This window comes from Hyperoodon ampullatus (genome assembly GCF_949752795.1).
Source record: "Hyperoodon ampullatus genome assembly, chromosome: 7".
In the NCBI taxonomy this organism is placed as follows: domain Eukaryota; kingdom Metazoa; phylum Chordata; class Mammalia; order Artiodactyla; family Ziphiidae; genus Hyperoodon; species Hyperoodon ampullatus.
In genome coordinates this window covers 15030581-15053098 of record NC_136920.1, presented here as the reverse complement: position 1 = coordinate 15053098, position 22518 = coordinate 15030581, and the positions used below count along the sequence as shown (strand labels likewise).

At 58.4% G+C, this 22518-nt stretch overlaps 1 protein-coding gene across 1 annotated transcript; it reads right to left on the bottom strand.

The window, feature by feature from the left end:
• Positions 1 to 948: 948 nt before the first annotated feature.
• Positions 949 to 22435, bottom strand: TNKS1BP1 (tankyrase 1 binding protein 1). The gene is made up of 11 exons (XM_079709250.1): positions 22327 to 22435; positions 20629 to 21262; positions 19069 to 19138; positions 13653 to 15020; positions 9524 to 11646; positions 3634 to 4000; positions 3267 to 3417; positions 3028 to 3155; positions 2172 to 2329; positions 1863 to 1935; positions 949 to 1386 (listed from the first exon to the last, which is right to left on the bottom strand). The coding sequence occupies exons 1-10, from the start codon at positions 22418 to 22420 to the stop codon at positions 1875 to 1877; spliced, it is 5154 nt and encodes a 1717-aa protein (XP_079565376.1). The 5' UTR covers positions 22421 to 22435; the 3' UTR covers positions 949 to 1386; positions 1863 to 1874.
• Positions 22436 to 22518: the final 83 nt, after the last annotated feature.

Below are 22518 nucleotides of genomic sequence, written 5' to 3'. Positions count from 1 at the left end.
TCTGCGCATTTTTCTAAAGAGTCCACAGCTTTGGTCAAATTTTCAAATTAGGTCAATATCCCCCATACTCCCTAAAAAAAAAAAAAAAAAAAAAAAACCCAAAAGGCTAAGAAGCTCTGGTGAATGGGATGATTTCTAAATTCAGCTATAGCTACAATTTAAGTGACTCTGTTTGGCCCCCATTAAGGTGAGTCCACAGGAGACTCTCCTTTTCCCAAACCTCAGGGAAAGATGATGCCAGCTCTGAAAGAGGCTGGCCAGTCTGGGGAACCCAGGATGACAGAGGACTAGGCTGAGGGACAGGAGGATGCCAATGGTCAGGGGTTTAGGTGAGAAAGGCCAGAGCTCGGGGGACATTCTAGACCGCATGGGTTCAAAGGACCCTTAGGGATCACAGAAACCAACACAATGCTCCCCCACCCCCGCTCTAAGAAGTGTGAATTTTTACCAATATCTGGTCCTCTCTCTCTCTCTCTCTGGCCACATATCTAAACTACATTTCTCAGTTTCCCTTGCAGTTAGCAGGGGGCATTAATTGAATTTCGACCAGTGGACTACAGGTCTCCCATAGGATCCTGCCCTCTCTCCATTGGATGCCGCAGAGACTCCAGGGCCCCTGCAGATGGCTGAGCCACAACAGGGAAGGAGCCTGGGTTCTGAATGACTGTGAGGTGCAGAGTGTCCCTACCACTAATCCACCCCAGACGGGGCCATGAATGGAAAATAAACCTTTGTGTGTTAAGCTACGGAGATTTGGGGGTTGTGTGAATCGGCAATCAGCCTACTGTAACCAATACACCCTCCTCAGTGGGTGCCCAGCGAGTGCCAGGGAAGTGACGGGTTCAAGGTCAGAGCAAGTTCCTGGTCGGCCAGGGCTAGAACCAGCATTTCCCCAGGTACAGCCTCGGACAGGGGATGCGGTGCCATGACCACACACCACAACCTGGGCAGCAACAATTCCCAAAAAACTTTATTGTTTCAAGTGGCAAAATGGTATCAGTTTCTGTGGGGCACCTGGCAGAGCGGAGGGAGACCGGGGGTGGGGCTGGGCTCCGCCCATTACAAAAATCAAAGGCTTTTTATAAAAAATGCTATAAACTGGTATCAAAAGAAAACCCAAGGGAGGCTGGAGGAGGAAGCAGAGAGGGAGGCGGGAAGACAGCGAAGGAGGGAGGGACCTAAACCTTCGACAGCTAACAACTGGTTGGGAAGGAGGTGTGAGGGGAGCTGGGATGGTGATACAAAGTGCATAACTGTGCCTCCCCAGACGGCCCCCGGAGGTGGAGGGGGCAGAGGCTGCAGCCTGGGGTGTGGGGGGCTCAGCAGTCTCCTTGCCGGGGACCCCACAGGGACGGGCACTGCCTGAGACTGCCAGATGGGAAGGACCTGCAACAGGAGGAAAGAGGTCAGGCAGAGACGCGGGAGCAGAGGAGGCGCTTCGACGTCTCTACCCGCCCCCCCACCACCTCCACCGTGCACCCGCCTCGCCACACCGCAGCCTGGCTCCCCCAGAGGAGCCCGGCATGATGGAGACCCTGCTGGGCACCTGGAGCCTAGTGAATGGACCCCAGGGTCCCAGATTGGAAGGGTGGGCGGAACACCCTCAGGCCACCTACAGGGCACGGGGGACCCTCCTTGAGCCCAAGAAGGAAGGTGGGGATGGATGTCCCCAAGCCAAGGGACCCACCAGGTCTCTGGAACTTGGCCTCAGCTGCCTGCTTCCAGTCTCGCAGAGAAAGAGGGATGGAGAGCTCAGGTCTAGAAGAGGATCTGGGGCCTCCTGAGTCCTCCAGGGCAGGCCCTCCTCAGCCCTGAACTCACTCCCAACCCCAGACAGGCCCAAGCCCAGCTCCTGCCCTCACCTCAGTGACTTCTCAGACCTTCTTCTTCTTCAACTTCAGGGCTTGCAGCCAGTTGGGCGATGATCCTTCTGACCTTGAAGGCAGAGGGCGAAGGTCAGAAGGGAGTGGTAGGGACAGAAAGGCAGCGCCCACCGGGAGAGGTGACCTCGGGCTTGGTTAGAGACCAGCACTCGGGCACCGACTGAACAGAGCAGACTGGGCTCACGCCAACCATGTCAGGGCCTCAGTTCTCCTCTCTTGTAAAGCAGGGTCTTCCTGGGAAGGCCAACGTAGTGAGGCCAGTGAATGCCCGGCGCTTAGGTCACCTACCCTGAGGACTTCTCTGGCTTGGGAGGTAACGTGAGGGGCTTCCCCAGCCCCGGGACTTTGCAGGACTTGGAGCGATGGATCACGGGCTCCTTCTGACTCAACTTGCTCTCTGTCGGTTCCCCCTCATCAGCCGAGCGGTTCCGGGAGCGCAGCTTGGCCTGAGAGACAAGCCAGGCACAGGCGGATGTCAGAGGCGCAGGGAAGAGCGTCCACAGGAGGCTAGGCCTTCTCCCCAGAGCGTGCCGTCCCCAGAGTCAGGCTCAGACCCCCTTTACCTTTCACCCCAGTGGATGTGAAGTCGCTTAGAGATGAGCTTCCCCCGAGAGCTGAGCCATGCCTGCCTGGCACACAGCAGGCCCTCAAAGAGACACTGCTGAAATGAATCCAGACTAACTGGGCTGGACAAAGCCAGCAGTGACTTCCCGCCCCTGTGCCTTGCATCTTCCGTTCCCTCCGTCTCCAATGTCTCCCCGCCTCACACCCTGCACAGCCACCTCCTCTGTGCGCCTCGAAGCTACAGTCATCGCATGAGGCCTTCCCCAATCGACCCTCCCATCCTGCACCCACTGTCTCTCCCTCTCTCTGAGCAGGCCCGCCTCTTACCTCTACCCCCCAGTGACCCCTAAACTTCTCCCTTCACCAGGGCTAACGATGGCATGGCTCATGTCCCCCACCACCCTGGGAAGTTGTGGGACACAAACACGCCTTGTTCTTCCTTCCATCCCACTTGGCGCCCAGCGCAGGGAGAGCAGAGGGAGAGGAAGAACGGGAGGAAGGGGATAGGGAATGAGTAGACGGATGGAGAGAAGGCAGGCTGGATGCAAGGTGGTCAGATGGCCCCGTTTTCAGATGGTACCTTCAGGGCTGATGGGCTCAGGCCAGGAAAGAGGTTGACTTTCAGCCCCTTGGTCACCCGTGTCCGGCGGTTCTGAGGCTCCTCCACCACCTCCTCGTCTGAAGATGGTACCCGCAAAGCCCGCGGCTCTGCAAGGGCCCAGAGGAGGGCTCAGCACAGGCGGCAACCCCAGGCCTCCCCGCCCCTGCACCACCCTCAGACATGGCCACGGATGTCATCACACAACACCCCGGCCCCACCTGTAGAGTCCTGGAACAGCCTTGCGTCCGATTCTGCCACCTTCGACAGGCCCAGCGTCCCCCCAGGCCGGATGGCCGGGGCCCGGTGCCCACGCTTGCGCCCCAGGTTGGCACGGCTCCGATACATGGCACTGTCAAGGATCTCGGTGTCCTGCTCGGGACAAGGGCAACACCACTGCCATCGTCTTCGTGGTCCTGCCCCATCCCAGGGGAGCCCCTAACAGCCTCGGGCCGGAGCTTCCTGCTTTCTGCCTCCCGGACTGAGACTGCTCAGGGCTCACACAGATGAGGGAGGCCCAAGGGACGAGCACCGCCCCCATACCCCCGACAACATCCCACCCACTGCCCTGGGCTCCCCTCCACTGACCTCGATGAAGGAGAAATCCTGACTGGTAGAGCTGGCGGGAGGGCCCTGGGGGGACCACTGGGGGGTCGGCGTCCGGTCCTGCTCTCTCTGCCCGGTCCCTGCAGGGCCCCAGCTACCGTCCACTTCTTCTGTCTGGCTGGCTTCACCATCAGGCTGGGGTCTCCAGGAGGGCAGACGGTCCCGGCCAGGCTCCAGGGGCTCCCCTTGGTCAGCGCCTGCTGTGGCCCCTTCCTCCTCTGACAGCTCCCTGAGGCCCGAGGCTGCCGACTCCCTCCGGGCCGCTGCCTTGGAGCAGCTGGCAGCCAGCATCTCCTCCAGCGGGCCCTGGGAGCCGGAGGGCGGGGAGCGGGCCAGGCATCCGCCAGGGCTGCAAAGGACCAGAGGCCAAGGTCACGTGGGACCACACCTCCCTCCCCGAAGGGCGCTTTCCCCAACCTCTCGCTCTCCCTCTTGTCCATGCTTCTCCCGACAGGGGCCTCATACAACACAGCACAGAGGGCAGGACCTGGGCCAGCCTGGCGGGTTCAAATTCCAGGTCTACCACTTACTGAGACTTTGGATGAGTGCCTTCACCTATAAAAGCCTCAGGGTCTCCTGACTACAGAATCACTGGGGGACCGCAGCGAGACTCTAAAGCCCCCAGCACAGTGCAGAGCACGCGGTATGTGCCCTATAAATAAGTTACTATTACCACGACCGTCGCTGTTGTTGATGCTGTCAGTGTGTCCCTCCCAAGGGCTCCAGCTTGGGTGGTCACTCTTCTTGGGATAACCCAGGCACCGGTCCATCTGCCCATCCTGCCTCTTCGGCCCCCAACCTCCAGGTCATCCCTCCCCGCGCCCCAGTCTCACTGAACACCCGGCCCTCACAGATGGCTATGTATCCGACTGTGTATCTGGACAAGCTGTTCCCGCCTGGAAGGCTCCCCCACTGCCTCTCTGCTTGCTCTCCCTGCAGTTCAAGTCCTCTTCTGAAGCCGGCCGGCTCCCCTCCCCCAGCCAGCGCTCTCCCCAGCCCTGCAAGCCCTGGGTTCTACCTGCCCCAGCCCCGGCCTCAGAGTCCGTGGTTCTTTGTCCCCACTGCCCATCTGTGAGCAACTCAAGGGCAAAGACGGGGCCCCTGTCACCTTTGCGCTCCCAGCCCTTGGCCCAGGTCCTGGCCAGGAGCGGGACTGAGCAAATATTTGCCGAGGGAATGAGAGGCTGGGTCACCTTGCACCTCGACACAGCATCTGCGTCTTCTGCCCGCCGCTCCCCCTAAGCATGACAAGGACACACCAGGCACAGCACACCACACTCTCACTAGCTCACGTTCCTCACACGAGGAGCCTGTGCTGCCCACTGCCCCCCTGAGACACACAGATACACCTGCACACTCTCACGGTACATCTCCTGCAGGGAAGTGTGCACTGTTCATCGGTCACTCCTACCACACACACCTCGTACCCACCACACCACAAGCACAGCAGAGCCACACCCGACACACACACACACACACACACCGTGCACACAGCCATGGGAAAGGCGGGCAGGACAGTACCCCGAAGCCAGGCCATGAGTCCCAGATTGGATGGGAAGAGCGTGAGGCAGGTGAGTCAGTACCAGGCTCGAAGGGGATAGGGCAGGAGAGAGCGTGTGTCAGTCTGTCCTTCCACAAGCTGCTGACGGATGGAAATTAAAGCAGTCTCGGGAGGGAGGGAGGGAGGGAGGAGGCGGAGGTAGCAGCAGAAGTGCAGCAAGGCAGCGGAATCAGGAGCAGCCCTGGAGGGGGGCCAAAGGCAGCTTACCCCACTGCTTAAAATCAGGGAGGCCAGGGAGGGAGGGGGCGGCCGCAGCACCCCACCCAGCCTGAGGAGGCCCTGCCCAAAGCCTCTCCCGGGGTGAGGCAGGGAGGAGGCTGAGGGCAGGCCCCGAGACCTAAGGGGATGTGAAACAGCAGATGCGTGGGTGGAAAGATCCACCTCCAGAGCGAGCCCTGGCCCAGAGCCACGTGGGCAGAGGGCAGTGGAGGAGCTCGGTGGGCTCTGGGGGTGACCATGGGGTGGGGGAGGGAAGCATTCATCCCTGCTGACTTGTCTAAACCCCACTCACCCTCCTCCCCATCCCGGGAGAAGCTTTCCTTCTCCTTGTTCTGGGAGCACCCAGAACACCTATAACCTGAGCCGCTCCCTGGCAGGGAAGCAGGTCAGGAACGCGTCCTGAGCACTGCCCACTCCAGCACACATATGGACTGCACCCCTTGCCTGTGGCCTTGGCAAAGTTACTTATCCACACTGAGCCTCAGTTTCTTCATCTGTAAAATGGGGATAATATAAGTACCTATACTTTGCCGGGTCTGTTGGCAGAAATATACACCAAGCACATAGTTAGCCCTTGATGAATTTTTAGGATAATCATCCTCGTGCTCAACACAGGTTCCCGGCCTGAGGACTTGTCTCACACCATCTCTACCCCTCGCCCACCTGGACTTAGAGGCTCCTGAGGGCCGGGACTCTATCCAAGCCCACCCCACAGCCACTCCAGGTGTAAACACGGGGATTGGCATGTAGGAGATGCACAAAAACTCAGTTTCCTTGTGTTCAAGACTCCAAGACCAAAAATGAGAGAGGTGAGGACTGAAGTTGGAATGATGTGTCTAAAGGGGCAGCAGTTGACCTTGACCCCAGGGAGACAGGAAGAGCACCCAGAGAGATGGTTACAGGGCTGGGGCCCAAGGGAAGGTGAAGGACCCCACATTCACAAGCTGTGGGGCCTTGAGAAAGTCACACTGCCTCTCTGGGCCTGCTTCCCCACCCACGGAATGAAGGAGCTGGCCTCAGTATCTCTGAGGGTCCTCTCACATTCTGTGAAGAAACCCCCTCCCGCCAATGGCTGGGAGGCTTCTGCCTCGCTGCGGCCTGGGGGCAGGGGCAGGAGATGACCAGGAGGCCAGAGAGAGGAGAGGGCAGTGCAACAGCTCTCAAGAGACCCAGGAGCACCACTCCCACCAGGACAAGGTGACCTAGACACAGAGGGGAGGGGCCTGAGCTCTCCCCAATGCCGCTCTTGTCCCAGTTATATGGACAGTGCTACAGCCAATGACCACCAGCAGGGGAAACTTTGTCCCACACAGGATGATGACCAAAATGTCTTCCAAATGCCTTACTTTCGGGACAGTTCCTCACGTCCATCCACACTTGCAAAACAGATACAAATACTGGTGGTGAGCATTTGGTCAGTGACAACCACGTGCCAGGCAGGTTTCTATCACTTCCTGTGTATGAACTCCTAGCCCAACTCCAGAAAGAGACATTGCTGACTCAGTGACCTTAAGCGGGTCACACCACTCCCCGACCTGCTAACTGGAGATGATACAATCCCTTTCCCAGGCTTCCCTGGTGGCGCAGTGGTTGAGAGTCTGCCTGCCGATGCAGGGGACACGGGTTCGTGCCCCAGTCCGGGAAGATCCCACATGCCGCAGAGCAACTAAGCCCGTGAGCCATGGCCGCTGAGCCTGCGCGTCCGGAGCCTGTGCTCTGCAGCGGGAGAGGCCACAGCAGTGAGAGGCCTGCATACCGCAAAAAAAAAAAAAAAAAAAATCCCTTTCCCGCTTCACAGGGTAGGTGTGAAGATCAGTGCTGTGGGTGTCGGGGGTCGATTACTCCCAATTACAGACGAGACACAGGAGGCCTGAGCAGAGACGGGACTTGCCCAAGGTCACAGGGGTGGTGGCAGAATCAGGACCCAAACCTGGCACACAGGCCCAAAGCCAGCCGGCTCTGAGCTGTCCTCAAGGACTTCTCGTTAGCAGGAGAATCTCCACAATTTCCTCTAAAGAGCAACTTTCCAGAGGGTAGAATTTCCCTAAGTCAGATACTCAGCACACCAGCCCCTTGGATATTAGTCAAATAAGCTTGAGAAACATCACATTAGAGAAAGGTATACAGGTTTCCTTACTCCTGTGCTTTCAGTACTAGTATCCATACTCCCTAAGTCTCCTGTACGCCCACTGAGTACACAGTGGCGTTTTCCAAACACACAACATGGCCGGAAAAACCCAAGTGTTTTCAAGGTGTGATGGAGACCGGAGCTCAGAGAGCTGAGCACTGAGGACTCCCAGTTTCTCTGCCGATACCCTTCGCCTTCCCCAATCCAGTCCCCCAGCCAGCCTCTCCCTCCATCCTAAACAAGGGGAGATATTCTGGCTTTCCCCCTCTCAAGGCCCACCTCAATCTTTGGGGAAAGGTGGAGGGCTGTGGGTCCCACTGCGTGGTAGTCTAAGAGCCTTGAACGCAGTAAAGACGCAGAAGTCAGAAAGAGACATTGCTGACCCGGTGACCTTAAGTGGGTCACACCGCTCTCCGACCTGCTAACCGGAGATGATAAAATCCCTTTCCCGCTTCACAGGGTAGGTGTGAAGATCAGTGAGATGCAGTGTGCAGCTGAGCACGGGGCACTGCGGAGTTCTGAGAAGTTCTGAGAGTCCCAGGAAGAGGGAAGAGGAATCCGGGGCAACCGCGGGGAGCCTGCACTCTCCTCCCCCCAGGAATGTTACAGCTCAGAGAGGTCCAGAAACTTGTCCCAGGAGCCTGTGGACTCCTAGTCCCGGGCACTCAAGCCCTTCCTGCAGGCCTCACCTCTGCCCACACTCCTCCCATCTCCCCCTCAGCAGCCTGAGCCCCCAGAATACTCCCCGGGGCATCGTCCTGGCCCCAGGCTCTGTCCACCTTCCCCTCTCCCTCCTCCTCAACCCCAAATGCCTCTCCTGACCCCTCCAACACCCCACCGATTCCCTCTAGACACTTCCTGGTCCCTCCTGCCCCCCTCCCACTGCTATCAGCCCCTTCCACTTCTAACACAGATCCCATCCAACACCCCCTCCCTTCTTCACACCAGGTGAGAAGCTCCAGGGTTGGAAAAGGTCAAACCTGCTACTCAGTCAAGAGAATTAAACCCAACCTCAGTGGATGGAAATGTGAGGGAAATAGCAACAATGCCTTTTTAGCACCCTTACCAGGTGCAACATCACCTCAGTTGGTTTTAGAACAGAAAAATCTCAGGGACAGACTGTGGTTGGCTCGGAAAACTATCGGTTTGGTTTTTTTCGGAAAGTTCTTTTTCAGAAACTCTGTGCATGGAGGCCAAGGTCATGGGGCCAGGAGCCAGGTCCCAATGCCCTTCAGGTTTTTTTTTTTTTTTTAAACCAGGGTTTATTCTCTGTTGTTGTTATGTTATGTTATGTTATGTTATTTATTTATTTATTTATTGGCCGTGCCACAAGGCTTGTAGGATCTTAGTTCCCTGACCAGGGATTGAACCCGGACCCGCAGCAGTGAAAGTGTAGAGTCCTAACCACTGGACCGCCAAGGAATTCCTGTTTCAGGTTCTTAAACTGATGCTCTTCTGGGCCTTAAGACAAGGCAGGCAAGAAGCACAGGGATCCTACCCGCTGCAAGAAGCAACGAGTGCCACTGCCCGCTCCACCATGACCTGGAGTGCTCAGGCCAAGACGATGCGGAGTCCTCCTCCCCAAGCCTATGAAAGCATCCGTGTTCCCTGGTCCTGGAGCACCTAGGGCTTCAGGACCGAGAGACCTGGGGAACAGCCACCAGAAACCAACCAAAGACAGGACATATCTTCCAGCATACTCACAATCACCAAGGAAGCCTAAAGTACGAGTTGCAAAAGTCACATCTCAACCATCACATTCATCGTTCAAAAAAGGAACTCACCTGTATGTGTGTCAGAGTTCAGTTTAAAAAATAAAGTAAAAATTCACAGTCCAAACCATCTCAATTTTCCAAACACTAGAAGTTCTTGGGGAAAGGCAATTTCTATCCCCCTTAGAAAGGGTGCACTTTTCGGACAGCCATCACACCTTCCCTCCCCACCCTGGGATGGCGCTCCCTTACCTGGCTCCAAAGCCGGGGGATCCCCCTGCCTCTGATCCAGGTTCCTCGGGGCAGATGGCCACGGAAGGCAGGGGATCGTCTCCGCCCTGGGTCTCTGGCCCACTTGTCTTGCCAACTCCCAGCTCCCTGGCCTCCGAGGGGTCTCTGGCCTCCAGGCCAGGGGACAAGACGCCGTCATTCCTCAGGCCTGGTTCAGGGGACTGGCTGACCTCCCCTACCCCATGCTCCCTGGCTTCACTCAGGGCCCCCAAGAGCTCCACGTTCCGGAGCCCCGAGTCCTGGGTCCAGTCCATCTGCCCCACTCCACATCCCCGTGGCCCCCGGGAACTCTCAGACTCCTGGTCGCAGGGCATCTCCAAATTCCTCAGGCCCAGATTGTCGCCCCAGTCCACTTGGCCTGCCCCGAGCTCCCTGTTTCTCAGCCCTGGGTCAGGTGTCCAGTCTGCCTGACCCACTCCGTGCTCCCTTGATTTAAGGAACTCTCCTGCCTCCACACCTGACCAGTCGGTCTGCCCCACGCCACTCTCTCTGGCCTGGCTGTGGTCTCCTACCTCCCCCACTGCCACCAAATCTCTGCCCCTCAACCCGACCTCAGAAGTCCAGTCCTTCTCCCCGACTACGATCCCCCTGGGCTCCACAGACCCTCCAGTCTCCAGACGGCCGGCCAGCTCCACGTCTCTCAAGCCCAGGTTGTCTGCCCAGCCCACCTGTCCCATGGCACCCTCCCTGGCTTCACTCAAGCCCCCAGAACGCACACAGCTGGACACTTCCAAGTTCCTGAGGCCCAGCTGGTCCCTCCAGTCCATGGTCCCGGCCAAGGGCTCCCCGGGAGGCACAAAGTGGCCGCCTCCTATCTTGCCAGAAGGGCTCAGGCCAGCGCCGCTCGCTCTGTCGTTACCAATGATGCCAAACTGATGGCTCCTCTCGGCAGCCTCCAGGCAGAAGTCGCCGCTCCAGTCCCGCTGCCCTGGGCTGAAGGCCGCCTCTGGCCGGGGGACAACGCCAAGGCTGAAGTCAGCGGCCCAGCCTCGCTGCCCCACCTCCCTGTCTTCCTGGTCGGCATCACTGGGGCTCTGGCCCCCTGCCTGCTGTCTTCCCTGCAGCCCTCCAACCTCCTGGCTGGCACCACCGCCTTGCCAGCTGCTCTGGTCTCTCTGTCCCAGTACCCCATCCTGTGACTGGGGGCTGCTGGGGCTGAACAAGCCCCCAGACTCAGTCTCTTCAGGCCAGCTTACATCCCTGCTGGCCTCGCCCAGGCTCTCTCTGCCACTCAGAATCTTCTTCTCAAACTCCTCGTCCTGTTGTTGGGCTTCCTCGGGGCTGAACCCGGCACTCAGGGCTCTCAATCCGAAGCCTCTGTCCTGGGAGCCGAGGGCCGTGGAGCTGCCACCGCGGCTGTAGTCTCTCATCCAGGCGCTCTTCCCAAAATCCTGGTCCGGCTGCTCTGCGCCCCGGCTGCTGTAGGTGCTCCGTGAAGAATCGCTCTTCCCGAACTCCTGGTCCTGCTCATCTGCGTCCTGGCTGCTGTACCTGCCGAGCTGGTCCTTCTTCCCCAATTCCTGGCTCTGCTCATCTCCACGCCGGCTGGCATAAGCACCCAGAGAATCCCTCTTCCCGAATTCCCAGTCCTGAAGGCTTGCATCCTGACTGCTGTAAGTACCCAGAGAATCTCTCTTCCCGAATTCCTGGCCCTGGATTTCGACACCCTGGCTCGGGTAAGAGCCCTGGGAATCCCTCTCTCTGAACTCCCAGCCATGAACGTCCACCTCTTGGCCCTGCGGAGTGCCAGGCTGGGCTGGCTTTCCAATCGCCCGTTCCTGGGCCGCGAGCCCCCCCGGGGCCGACACTCCACTCCCATCTTGGCTGCTGACCTCCATCCCCTCCTGGCCGATGCCACACCTGCCGGCCCACTCCCTGGAGCTCCCCTCCGCCGCTCCGTGCCCGCACTTGTTGGTCCAGTCCCTCTCTCCAAGGCCTGGGTCCCCTCTAGGGCTCGCACTCCCAAGGCCATAGTCCTGAGAAGTGTCTTGGGACCAGCTGGAAGGACTAAAACTGCTGGGATGTGTGTCTGCTACAATCCCAAATTCACTCTGCAGATCTTTCTGGGCCCAGCCAAGGAGTCCCTGGGAATCAGGAAAAAAGAGAGAAACAAAGAAACTATGCTTAGAGTCAATCAGGGTAAGAATCAGTCCAGAATGAGAGAGTCAGCACTGCCTAGTGCCCAAGAGCCCCACTTTGGCTATAGAAAGCCTGGGTTTGGATCCCAGCTGCGTGACCTTGGACAAATCACTTAACCACTCTGGGCCTCAGGGTCCTCCTCCCTAAATGGGGTAATTCCTACTGCGTAGGGTGGTACAAGAGGATTAAACAAAATCATTTAAGCCAAGTACTCAGCATAGTGCCTGGCGCCCCATGGACACTCAATCGATGATCCCATGGTCGTGTTTACAGCCCTTGGGCAACACTTGGCAAACCGCCAGGAGAGAGGCTGCCTGGCAGAATGGTCTTCACATGGGTATGGGGCTATCCTTTCAGCGAGGAGAGATCAAGAACTCTAAGCCCCTCCACGATCTCCTTTCCAAGACAAAGTCCCAACGCCACCCAACACCCTTCTAGCCCCCGGGAGTTCCCAGCCCCTTCCTCCCTAAGGAAAGCACCCTCCTGCCTAGGCCTCCCCGGGAAGACCTCTCAGTCCTTGCCCACCTGCCCGCCTGCCCGCCTGCCCGCCTGGGAGGCAGAAGGGACAGCCTCCTCCTGCACAGGGGAAAAGACCCAGCCGGGGCTCCGGCACCCCACCCCACCCCACACTCCCTGACTCACTCCTGCGGGTGGGGGAGCCCCGGGCTCAGGGCTGCGGAGCCAGCCAGCCTCATCCCGCAGCGCTGCATTGGCCAGCAGCCTCTCCAAGACAGACAGGCTGGACTCCCCGTCCCCAGGTCGGGCCATGGCCCCTGCCTCCTGCCCCCTGCCCGTCCCGGGCTGCTGGGCTCGGCGGGTGCCAGGACAGGGCTGGGCCGCTCCCCTCGCCCGGACCTGTCCGGTGGCTCCGGCTCTGGCTCTGGCTGGCCCTGGCCCCGCTCCCTCCAGAGCAGCTGCAGCTCCGGCAGCCCCGCCCAGAAGCCAGTTGAGTCACCCACATCCTGGGACAGACACACCTACTTCAGGAGCCAGCCCGGGTCTTAACTCCTTCCTGCTGGTCCTCCTCCCCCCACCTCTGCCCCCAGAGGCCCCCAGGCTCCTCCCTCCTTCCAGCCCCACCCCTACCAGCCCAGGCTGGGCTTGAAAAATACATTTCAAAAGCCACCTGGACCCCAGCCCTGAGATTCCAGGGCAGCCTGGTAGGAGAAAGGGCACTGGCCCTGGAACTGGCGCTCTGGCCCTGGCCCAGCCACCAACTTGCTGAGTAACCTGTGCACAAGGCTCTGCCTCCTCTGGGCCTCAGCTGCCTGTCTACAGAGACAAGTCTGAGCTTAATAGTAACTTCATAAAAGGCAACACTCACCAAGCACTCGCAATGAGCCAGGCACTATTCTTAGTACTTTACAGGTACTGTAACCGTCACACGACAAGGTAGAGCTCCTCACTGTTCTCCCCATTTTACAGATGCAGAAACCAAGGCACAGGCAGAAAAGTCACTTGCTCAAGGTCACACGTGGGCAAAGAGCAGGGCCAAGACACGAACCCAGGCAGTCTGGGTCCAGAGCCCATAGCTCTAACTGGCTATGCTGGTGCCCTTCATAATGCCACCCATAATAATGTCCTGAACACTCAGTGTTTGCCAAGCTTTGCACCCAGCGCTTTCCACGTCTATCTTACCCACAATACAAGCCTAAGAGGCAAACGTTATCATTGTGAAAGGACTCTGAAGCTTAGAGGTTAGGGTATGTTCCCAAGACAAGTCAGCCAGTGGATGCTGGAGTCAGATAAGAACCCACACTAAACCCGAAGCACCGTCCCATACCCTCTGCTCTGCCAGCTCTGCCAGACGGTACAGCTCTGAGGGGCACGTCCTAGGTGCCCTTGATCATGGCTGGATCCCAAGCTCTGATCACATAAAATCCATGTTGAAAGAACAAAGCCCTGCGAAGCCCTGGCTTCCATCCCAAGCCCCGCCCCGTGCCGTCCTCACCTCAGAGCAGGCACTTGGGGTCTGTGTGTCCTTCAGCTCAGATCCAGCTCCCTGCCTTGCACCTCCAGCACTGGGTGGTGGTGAAGCCAGGAGGTCATCCAGCCAGTGGGAGCTGCTCTCAGGGCCTGCAGGCTCGGGGGACGCCCTACATGGGACTTGAACCTCTGTCCTGGGTTGGGTGGTCTCAGCCTGGGCCAGGGTCACGGCCTCCTCCTTGGCAGGCAGTGCCTGCCCGGGGTCGGGGATGGCAGCAAACAGGACACAGGGCTGGTCACGGGGTGCCGGCTGCTGCTGCCCCAGGGCCGGCTCCAGGATGGGCAGGGCGGCCTCCCTGGTGGGAAGAGGGAGCAGGGACCCCTGTCCAGGCAGGGGCTCCCGTTCCTTGTACCTCTCCTCTGCCTGCAGCAAGACTGGTCCAGGCGGGTCCCCTGCTGTTGGCAGGGGCTCGAGGGGGACAGCTGGGGGCTGAGGATGGCTCTCCCCATCGCCCTTTTGGGTTGGGGAGGTGCCCGGATCATCCGCCTGCACCCAGGAACCAGGCCTTCCTGGGCCCTCTGGAGCTGGCGGGGCCCCTCGTGCCTGCTGGGACACTCCTTCCTCCCTGCTGGATGCAGCCCAGTCTCCAGCCTCTGCAGCCTCCGCGGCCTCAGTGGCTTCAGTGATGGGGGAGGGGGGCGGGGAGTCCAGCCGCCACACCCCTAGACCCGAAGGCCGCGTGGGGAAGGTCCATTCAAAGGACTGTGACAAGCTCCAGCTGGACTGTGTCCCACTCCCAAAGGGATGATCCAGGGCCGACTGGCTCCCCTGGGTTTGGGGCAGGGCAGCCAGCGAGCCCCCCAGCTTCTCCTGGTCTTCGCCGGGCGGCTGGAGCACACCTTCAGAAAATCGGCGCTGAGGCAGGCTGACGGGACGGAGGTCCTCACTCCCTGTGGCCGCCACCTCCCCAGGTGGCAACGTCCAAGGGAGGTCTAGCAACTCACCCCCCTCCGTCAGGGGCTGGGGCAAGGCGGCTGGGGGCTGCTCCGGACTGCGGCACCCCAACAGCTCCTGGAGGGGAGGGCTGCCGGGTCTGGGGGCCTCCGGGGCTCCCAGAGAGGGAAGCCCCGGACTAGGGGGGTGGCAGGAGCCCTCATCAGGAGGGGCCGCAGCTGGGGATGCCCGAGTCTTGGGGAGGCAGGGAGAAGCGCTGGAAGCTGCAGGGGTCTGGGCTTCTGGAAGCTGTGAGTGGCGGGGAGAGCTCTCATCAGGTGAGGAAAGACGGGGAGACTCGGGGGCTGAGCCCGAGGCTTCAGCAAGGAGGCCTGGGCTGGCGGAGCCTCCATTCTCCAAGGTGGAGCCTGGACTGGAGGGGACCCGGGGCTTGGAAACCTGCAAGAGAAAGGTCAAGAGCCATCACTCACCACTCAGCTGGGTGGGGGGCCCCCTGCCAACCCCACAGAGACCTCAGGTCAGCGGTTGCCTCACACTCTCACACTCCACAGAGGAAACCCGGGCGCAGAGGGTCAGCCACCCAGGATGGCCGCAAGAGGCTCCCAGATGACTTCGAGTGTCTTAAACTTCTCAGGGTCCACACACCCCTCCTTTTGGTCCTCTCTCCCCACAAAATGCAGGTCGCCTTATTCACACAGTATCACTCACACCACTTCAGGTGGTTCAAACCCTCCCACCTACACCCACCCACCCCAAAGCTCACCTAAGGATCTTCTAAAGGGTCCGGGGTTCATGGGTCAAGAACCCTGGCTTTACAAAGGGAAAAGGAAAACTGGGACTCTGGCTGTCTGGGTGTGGGGGAGGTTCGGCCTCAGAGCAGGACTCCAGGCCCCACGCAGCTCCAGACCAGCTCCCAGGAGCAGCTCCTACCTCCCAGGGGCGGCGTGGAGCTCTCCACCCTGCTCTGTGCATCACAGTCCTGACTCAAGGAGGCAGGCAGGCCGACCTCAGCGTTCAGGTGAAAGGCCCAGGGGTCGGGAAAGCACCCGGCCCAGAGCTACCCCTGCCCCGGCCCTTGTAAGCTGTACGCCCTCCTGCACAGAAGTCACTCTGAGCCTCAGCTTCCCCCTCTGTACCCTGGGGCTGGTGGCAACAATGTCCGTCTCACAGTTAGGTGAGGATTAAGTAAGATTTGTGCACATGGCCTTTCAGGAGAGGACTCAGAGGGAGAATGGATGCTGTGGGACACTGGGGCCACCAAACACCTGGCACTCCTTTACCCCTCCACTCAGCCTGTCCCCAGACGGCAGAGCGCGTCTTGCTCTACCTGACCTCTGCCCACCCCCAGAGATCACGATTCCCCTGCCGCCCTCTCGCCAATGGGGTTATTTCTGCCACATCGTCACCTACTGTGTCTGGGCAGGGGGAGGCACCCTGCTTCCTTTTCAAGGCCAACTTCCATTCCCTCTACCCTCTGACCCCTCTACAAATCTCTGGTTAATTTAAAGCTCATGCCCTTAAACTACACCATCCCGAACCCCTCCTGTTAGAGCCCCTTACAGACCCCTCCTTCCCTCAAGAGCAGAGCTCCTGGACCACTGCCACCCTCCCCAGCGCTACCCCTGTTATAACGCATAGTGATTCCAACAGTCACACCGTCAACCCATCCAGCATCCTGGCTCCGGTCCTTGCCTGCCTCTTCCCCGATTACTTACAGGTGACCCACCTGTCCCCAGGATCCTACCCTAGACCTTGCCCTTACCTGTAACGCCTGCTCCTCCACCACCTCGTTTTCAGGTGTCCCGCTCACCCATTCCCACCCCCGTCTGTCCACCTCCCTCTTTCCATCCCCCACCCCGCTTCATCCCTCAGCCCCTCTGAGCAGCACAGCCACTAACCCTCCCTCCTTCTGCCCGTCCCACTCCCTCCCTTCTCTCTTTATCGCCACTGATGTCACTTCTTTACACAGCTCCCTCCCTCACCCTACTGCTTAACCTGTTTTAAATACACAGCTCTCCCCACCTCAAGGCTGCACCCGGGCAGCCATGCTGGAGGTGGCTGGAGAAAAGCACTGCACCCAGGATGGCTGGGCCCCCTGCGGCTCACCCCCCTGCCCTCAGAGGGCCCCCCCTGCGGCCCAGCAATCCCACTACACACCCCGCCCACCCCCCAGGCAACGCTTTCCCATCTGGTCTCCTCAAAAGTCCACAGCTCCTCCCGGGCTCTCTCAGCTGACGGCCTTGCCCCGCTTCCCTGAGAACGAAGAGGCCGTGGGCGGAGGACACCCACACCAGCACCCACAGCCCCGCCGCCTGCACAGGAGCCCAAGCACCCTGCTCCCTGCCGTGGCCACGAACTGTCCTTGCCCAGAGCTAAGGCCAACTCCTCCTCTCTCTGTCCTGCACCACTGATTTTTCCTACTCTGCTGGATCATTTCCATCAGCACACAAACTGCTCTCGTTCCTTCTGGCTTAAAAAAAAAAAACAACACCACAGTGCTGTTGACTCCTTCTCTCCCTCTGGCTACCACCCCTTTTCCTTAAACACAGGGCTCTCCATTCAGTATCCATCCCCACAGCTGCTCTCGCCCATCCTCTGCTGAACCCCCTCCAAATGGGCTTCTCTCCTCACCCGCCATCCCACGGCTCTGGCCAAGGTCACCCATGACGCCCTGCAGCTAACTCCCATTTCTCAGTGCTCATCTTCCTTGCCGCGTGTGGGTAGCATCTGACCACGAATCCGCCCTCCTCCAGTCCCCCCGCACCCCCCAGTCCTGCAAGCTACTAGCTGCATTTGGCTTCCAGAGCACTCCACGCTGGCTGGATTTTCTACCTCACCGCTGCTCCTTCCCGCTTCTTCCACGCTCCTCCGCTAGGCCTCGTCCTCTTCCCTCCTACGCCTCATCCACTCCCCTGGTGATCTCAGCTGTCTTTACCACCATCTCTACACTGACAAGGCCCTGCAGCTCCAGACTCAAATATCCCACTGCCCCCTCGATGTTTCCCCCTGCATGTCTACAAGGCATCTCCCACTCAACAAATCCAGGAGCAGCTCCTCTGATCTCCCCCTATCCTGCTTCACCCCAAGAAGTCCCCTTTTCCGTAAAGGGTAACCTTCTGATCGCTCACATCAGAAGCCCTGGAGTCATGCTTGATTCTGCTCTCTCCTCACATCAATCTATCTGCAAATCCCGTCCACGCCACCTTCAGATCCTAGACAGAGGCCACCACTGCTCGCCATCTCCACCACGGGCTATACCTCCAGAGTCCATGACACCATCATTTCTCACCTGGGTTATCCCAACAGCCCACTAACTAGTCCCTGCTGCTGCCCTGGGCTCCCTGCAACCAAGAGGGCAGGGTGACCCTTTACAACTAAAACAGCAGAGGTCACTCCTCTCCTCCAGCCCCTCAATGGCATAATACCCTCACGCAAGCAAAGGTCCCCCTAGGGGCCTGCAAGGCTATCACCTCTGGGTCCTCCCTATCGCCCAACTCCTCCTCTCTCACTGCGATCCAGACATCCAGGCTTCCTGGCCAGGAAGGTACCAAGTCCTTCATACTTGCAGTTCCCTCTGCCAAAAATGCTATTCCCCAACATCCACACAGCTCACTCCCTCCCCCTCTTCGTAGCAAGGCCTTCCCCTGTTACCCTCACCCCAGAACCCTTCCAGGTGTCCCCAGCACCTGTCTGACACACTACACATCTGCTGGTTCCCAGGGATGTCTGTGTTGGCATCTGCCTCCCGCATTGGAAGGTGGGCTCCCTGAGAGCAGGGGCGGTCTTTGTTTTGTTCTCTGCTGTTTCCCCAGTACCCAGGTCACAGTAGTTGCTCAATAAATACTTTTGGACAGACAAATGAATGGAGTCAGGTCTCCCTCATGGGGCAGATAGGACAGCTTCCGGCTAGCAAGGGCTCTATGAGTAAGAAGGACCACCCTTTGCATCACGTACTCAGAAATTCAGGCCGTCTGCCCTCTGAGCACACTGTCGGGAGAGGAGGGTGTAACAGGAAACCCCCCAAGAAAGGACTCTTCCTCTCTTCTGAGCCCTGAGAAGGCAATCCGGCCAGGGAGAGCCGTGGACTCAGGCCCTTCAGATCCTGCCTCAGCTCCTGGGTAAGTCACTGAACCTTTCAAGCCCAGGTGTCCTCACCTCTCATATGGGACCAAAGGGGCCTGCTAGCTAGAGTTATCACACGGATTAAGTTAGTCAACATTCCTGGGATGGGCCCAGCACACAGTAGATAATCAAGGACAGTTGTTCTGGACACTGTAAGAGCCTCAGGGCCTGAGCCACACTTAGCCAGGGTGGCCTGGAAGTTGAGAAATCTGAGTCCCAGGGCCAGCCCTTGGGCCAGTCACCTCCTCCACGGCCTCCGCTTCCCCATCTAAACTACAAGGAGGTGAAAGAGATGATCTCAGATGACCCTTCCAGCTCTAAAATACCACGGTTCTGATTTGTAACTGGAGGGTGGGTAACTCACGTCGGTAGGGGGCTCAGAGCTGGCCAGCTGAGCCAGGTCCCCGTTGAAGGCCAGGTCCGAAAGGGGGTTCCTGTGAGGGAGAAAGAGGGGAAATGGAGGCCTAGAATGGAAAAGCCTGTCACAGGGTAGATAAGGGAGAGCTGATCACGGGTCTGCCTAAGTGACTGCAACAGCATCCAATGTTAACTGCCTCCCACCTCCCACAGGCATTTCCTACTGGGGGGCAGAGACGCTATGCAGTTTCCACAAAGTGCCCGAGAGACAGTGCCTGTTCCCCACCTGCACACCAAGGGTTAAGTTCCCCCAACTCCTTTGGGAAGAGAATGCAGCTTGCCCAGACCCCTCCATGGCTCCCAAAAAGATACCCGCCCTCCTTCCCTTAAGGGGTTAATGTTCTCCTGCCACCAGGGAGAATGCAGCTGGTCCTGCTGCCCTGCCAATACTTCTTGAGGAATTGCAGGGGGAGGGAAAGGGGGAAGAGGGAAGAGTGATTTTCCAAGGTTGAAGTTGTTCATTTTTAAGTCTGGCTTGGAGCAAAGGAGGGGAAGATGACAGGCGGAACCCAGCCAGGATACGGTGTGACCTCCTGGGAGCCCAGGCCTGGGACAGAAGAGTTGATAGGAGGCCCTGCCTTCCAGGCACTTTAAGGTGAGAGAGGGGAAAGGCTGGAGGGCAAGGCAGTGCAGGGTAGGGCAAGGGTCTTACCTTCCAACTCAGCTCAGACCACAGCGGCCCTGCCCTCCACAGCAGCAGGAGTGGGAAGGGGCCTGTGGGCCCAGCAGAGCTGCCAGGGGCCCAGCTGCCAAGTGCCTCAAGCAGCTCTCCCTGCCCTGAGGATGGCCTCCATGCAGCTGACAGCCCTCAGCCTCTTCCAGTGCCCAGGGGCACCTCCTGGTCAGCCTTCTTTTATATACTGGCACCAACTCTAGGCAAGTATACCATACCCAACAGTCTCCAACCTAGCTGTACTTCCTGTGCGTTGACACTAGCTGGCCTGGCATCAAGGTGTGTTCATGTCTTTCCTCTCCCATCAGACTCCTCCTCAAACTGACACACTCACTCACACTCACACACACACACACACACACACACACACAAGCACCTGGCACATGGCTGCACCCACAGCACGAGCTAGCAGTTAAAGTTAAAAGCACACACTGGAAGAAAACAGACCCGAATTCAAACCCCAGCTCTGTCTCTCTCACTTGCTAAGGGACCAGGGGAAGTCACTTTTGAGCCTCAGTTTCCTCATCTCTAAAATGGGTCTAATATTCCCTTCACTAAACAGCATGGCTGTGGATTAAGTGAGGCACAGATTGGCTCTCGGTATAAAAAAAAACCTGAAAATAAACTTCCATACCGTACATTTGAACTCTACTATAAACATACATCAACTCTGTATAAAGAACTATCGTTGTAAAAACAACATAGTAGCACTGTCTGCTAGGCGAATGTTTTGTGACTCAGACCTAACCTAAAAGCGAAGATCACAATCCCAGATGCAACTACCCACTTTGTCCTCCAGGCTGCAACCAAACATACAGCCTCCCACCCCCTCACCTCTCCTCGGGGGTCTTGCTGGGCTCTTCAGGGCACTCTGTGGCAGACTTTGCCGGCCCCTCCTGGGCCCATTCCCTGGAGAGGGTCCCACCATCCTCATCCCTGGGACCTGTGGCCACACCATAGGTCCTGGGGCCATATCTTGAGCTGCCATCATGGTTAAAGGTGAGGCGGGAGCCCCAGAGGCGGTCAGCGCTGGCCGGGACCTCCTTCCTCGGCTGTTCCATCTTGGCCAGGATCGCTTCCACTGTGGTGGCTGCAAAGCGCTCCGAGGTTGGTCGGAAGGGGGCGGGCGCCTTCCGCACACCCATCGGGGCGGCACATCGAGCTGGAGGTGTCAAGGGGGCTACCTCTTCTTTCCCAGCCTCCTCTTTCACAGTCTCTCGGGTGGCTTCTCCTCCAGTAGGGGCCTCAGCCATAGGCCTTGGTGCAAACGGAAGGGGACGCTTGCTGCCACCATAGGGCTGGGGTCCCGCCAGCATGTTCATCTTCCGGGCAGAAGGCAGCTCGGCCAGAGGACCCCGGGGAGGCCGAGGTCCAACAGGCACCAGCAGGCTGGGCTTGGCAGGCAGGGCTGGCTTGGCGGGCAGGGCTCGGGGTTTGGGCTTGACAGGGGGTTTGGCCCGAGCGTCACCTACCAAAAGGAAAGGGTTGGTTGGGGGGATGTCAGAAGAACAGCAAGCAGAACTTCATCTCCCACCGTACAAACTCAGAATGTTCACATCCTTCTAGGTACAAGTCAAATGTCACCTCTTCCACGAAGCCTTCCTTGATTTTCCATACACATGCCAGAAACATATTCTCCCATCTCCAAATTCCCAAAATGTCTAGTCAATCCCCCTTATAAGCTAAAGCTACTTAAGGGTCCAGCTGGCAGCTATTTCTCCCTGTACCCACTTTGCACCTAGTACACGTTCTTAACAAACGAATGAATGAGCAAATGAGCTAATAAATGAGTACCTGCCTACCCATATCAAGTAGTCAGCCCACCATCTCCCCAAGGTAGTCCTTTCCTCTTACACGTCTGCTATACTATCATCCACAGTAAACCTGTTATCCCAGCTCAGCGTCCCTACTCTGCCACCCTGCTGCCCCCTCCCCCAGCGCACACCCAGGCCACCTCCCCAGTGTCATCCGGTGTGTGATCAGGAATGCAAACTTACTATTGACCTAAGCCAAACAGAAGTAAACCTGGTACAGGAGAAAAAAAAAAAAAAAAAGACCAGAAACCTACCTTCTACATAAGGCATTTCAATACCAAATAAAAAGACCTTGAATTACTCATGGCCACGGCCCTTTTAATAGAATCCTTCATCGCCCACTCATTTGGCTCAGGGCAAGAAAGGCGTCTAGACAGGGAGCCAGGAGGCCTGGGTTCAAATCCAGAGGTGCATGCCATTTCCCCCCTAGGCCTCAGTTTCCTCCTCTGTCAAACGTGTTTGATCCACACCATCTCGAAGGTTAGTCTGCTCTCCTCTGCTGGAGAGGTCTGATCTCAAACAGTTCTGAAGGGTTTCGATGGGAGCTGAGAACCTTTCAGACTCACCCTGCCCGTCCTCAGTGCTCCTCCCTCCCTCCCTCTCACTGCACAGAGTCATCGTTCGCCCAACGGCTCCAAGACAGAATGGGGGTTCAAGCCTCCGACCCTCCCACCCTCCTCCCAGCCACCCCGCTGCTCCACGCTGCACCCATAGGTACCTGGCTCAGAGCCAGCAGATACCAGCTCCTCCTCTGGCTGCCGGGGCGGTAGGGAAGCCATGGCTGTGCCTTCCCTGAGAGCAGATACTTCCATCACATGCGGCGGACCTGCGTGAGAAGTGGGAAGCAGAGGGGTGTGAGCTGGGGTGGCTGAAGACCCAGGAAAAGAGAGAAAGCAAAAGGGTTGGGCGC

Excerpts from the sequence above, each read along its gene's own strand:
- TNKS1BP1 (XM_079709250.1), bottom strand. The coding sequence starts at position 22,420 with ATGGAAGTATCTGCTCTCAGGGAAGGCACAGCCATGGCTTCCCTACCG. Across the intron at positions 19,139-20,628 it reads AGCAAGACCCCCGAGGAGAG|GAACCCCCTTTCGGACCTGG; the intron begins GTGAGGGGGTGG and ends TCTCCCTCACAG. Across the intron at positions 3,156-3,266 it reads GCTGTTCCAGGACTCTACAG|AGCCGCGGGCTTTGCGGGTA; the intron begins GTGGGGCCGGGG and ends GGGCCCTTGCAG.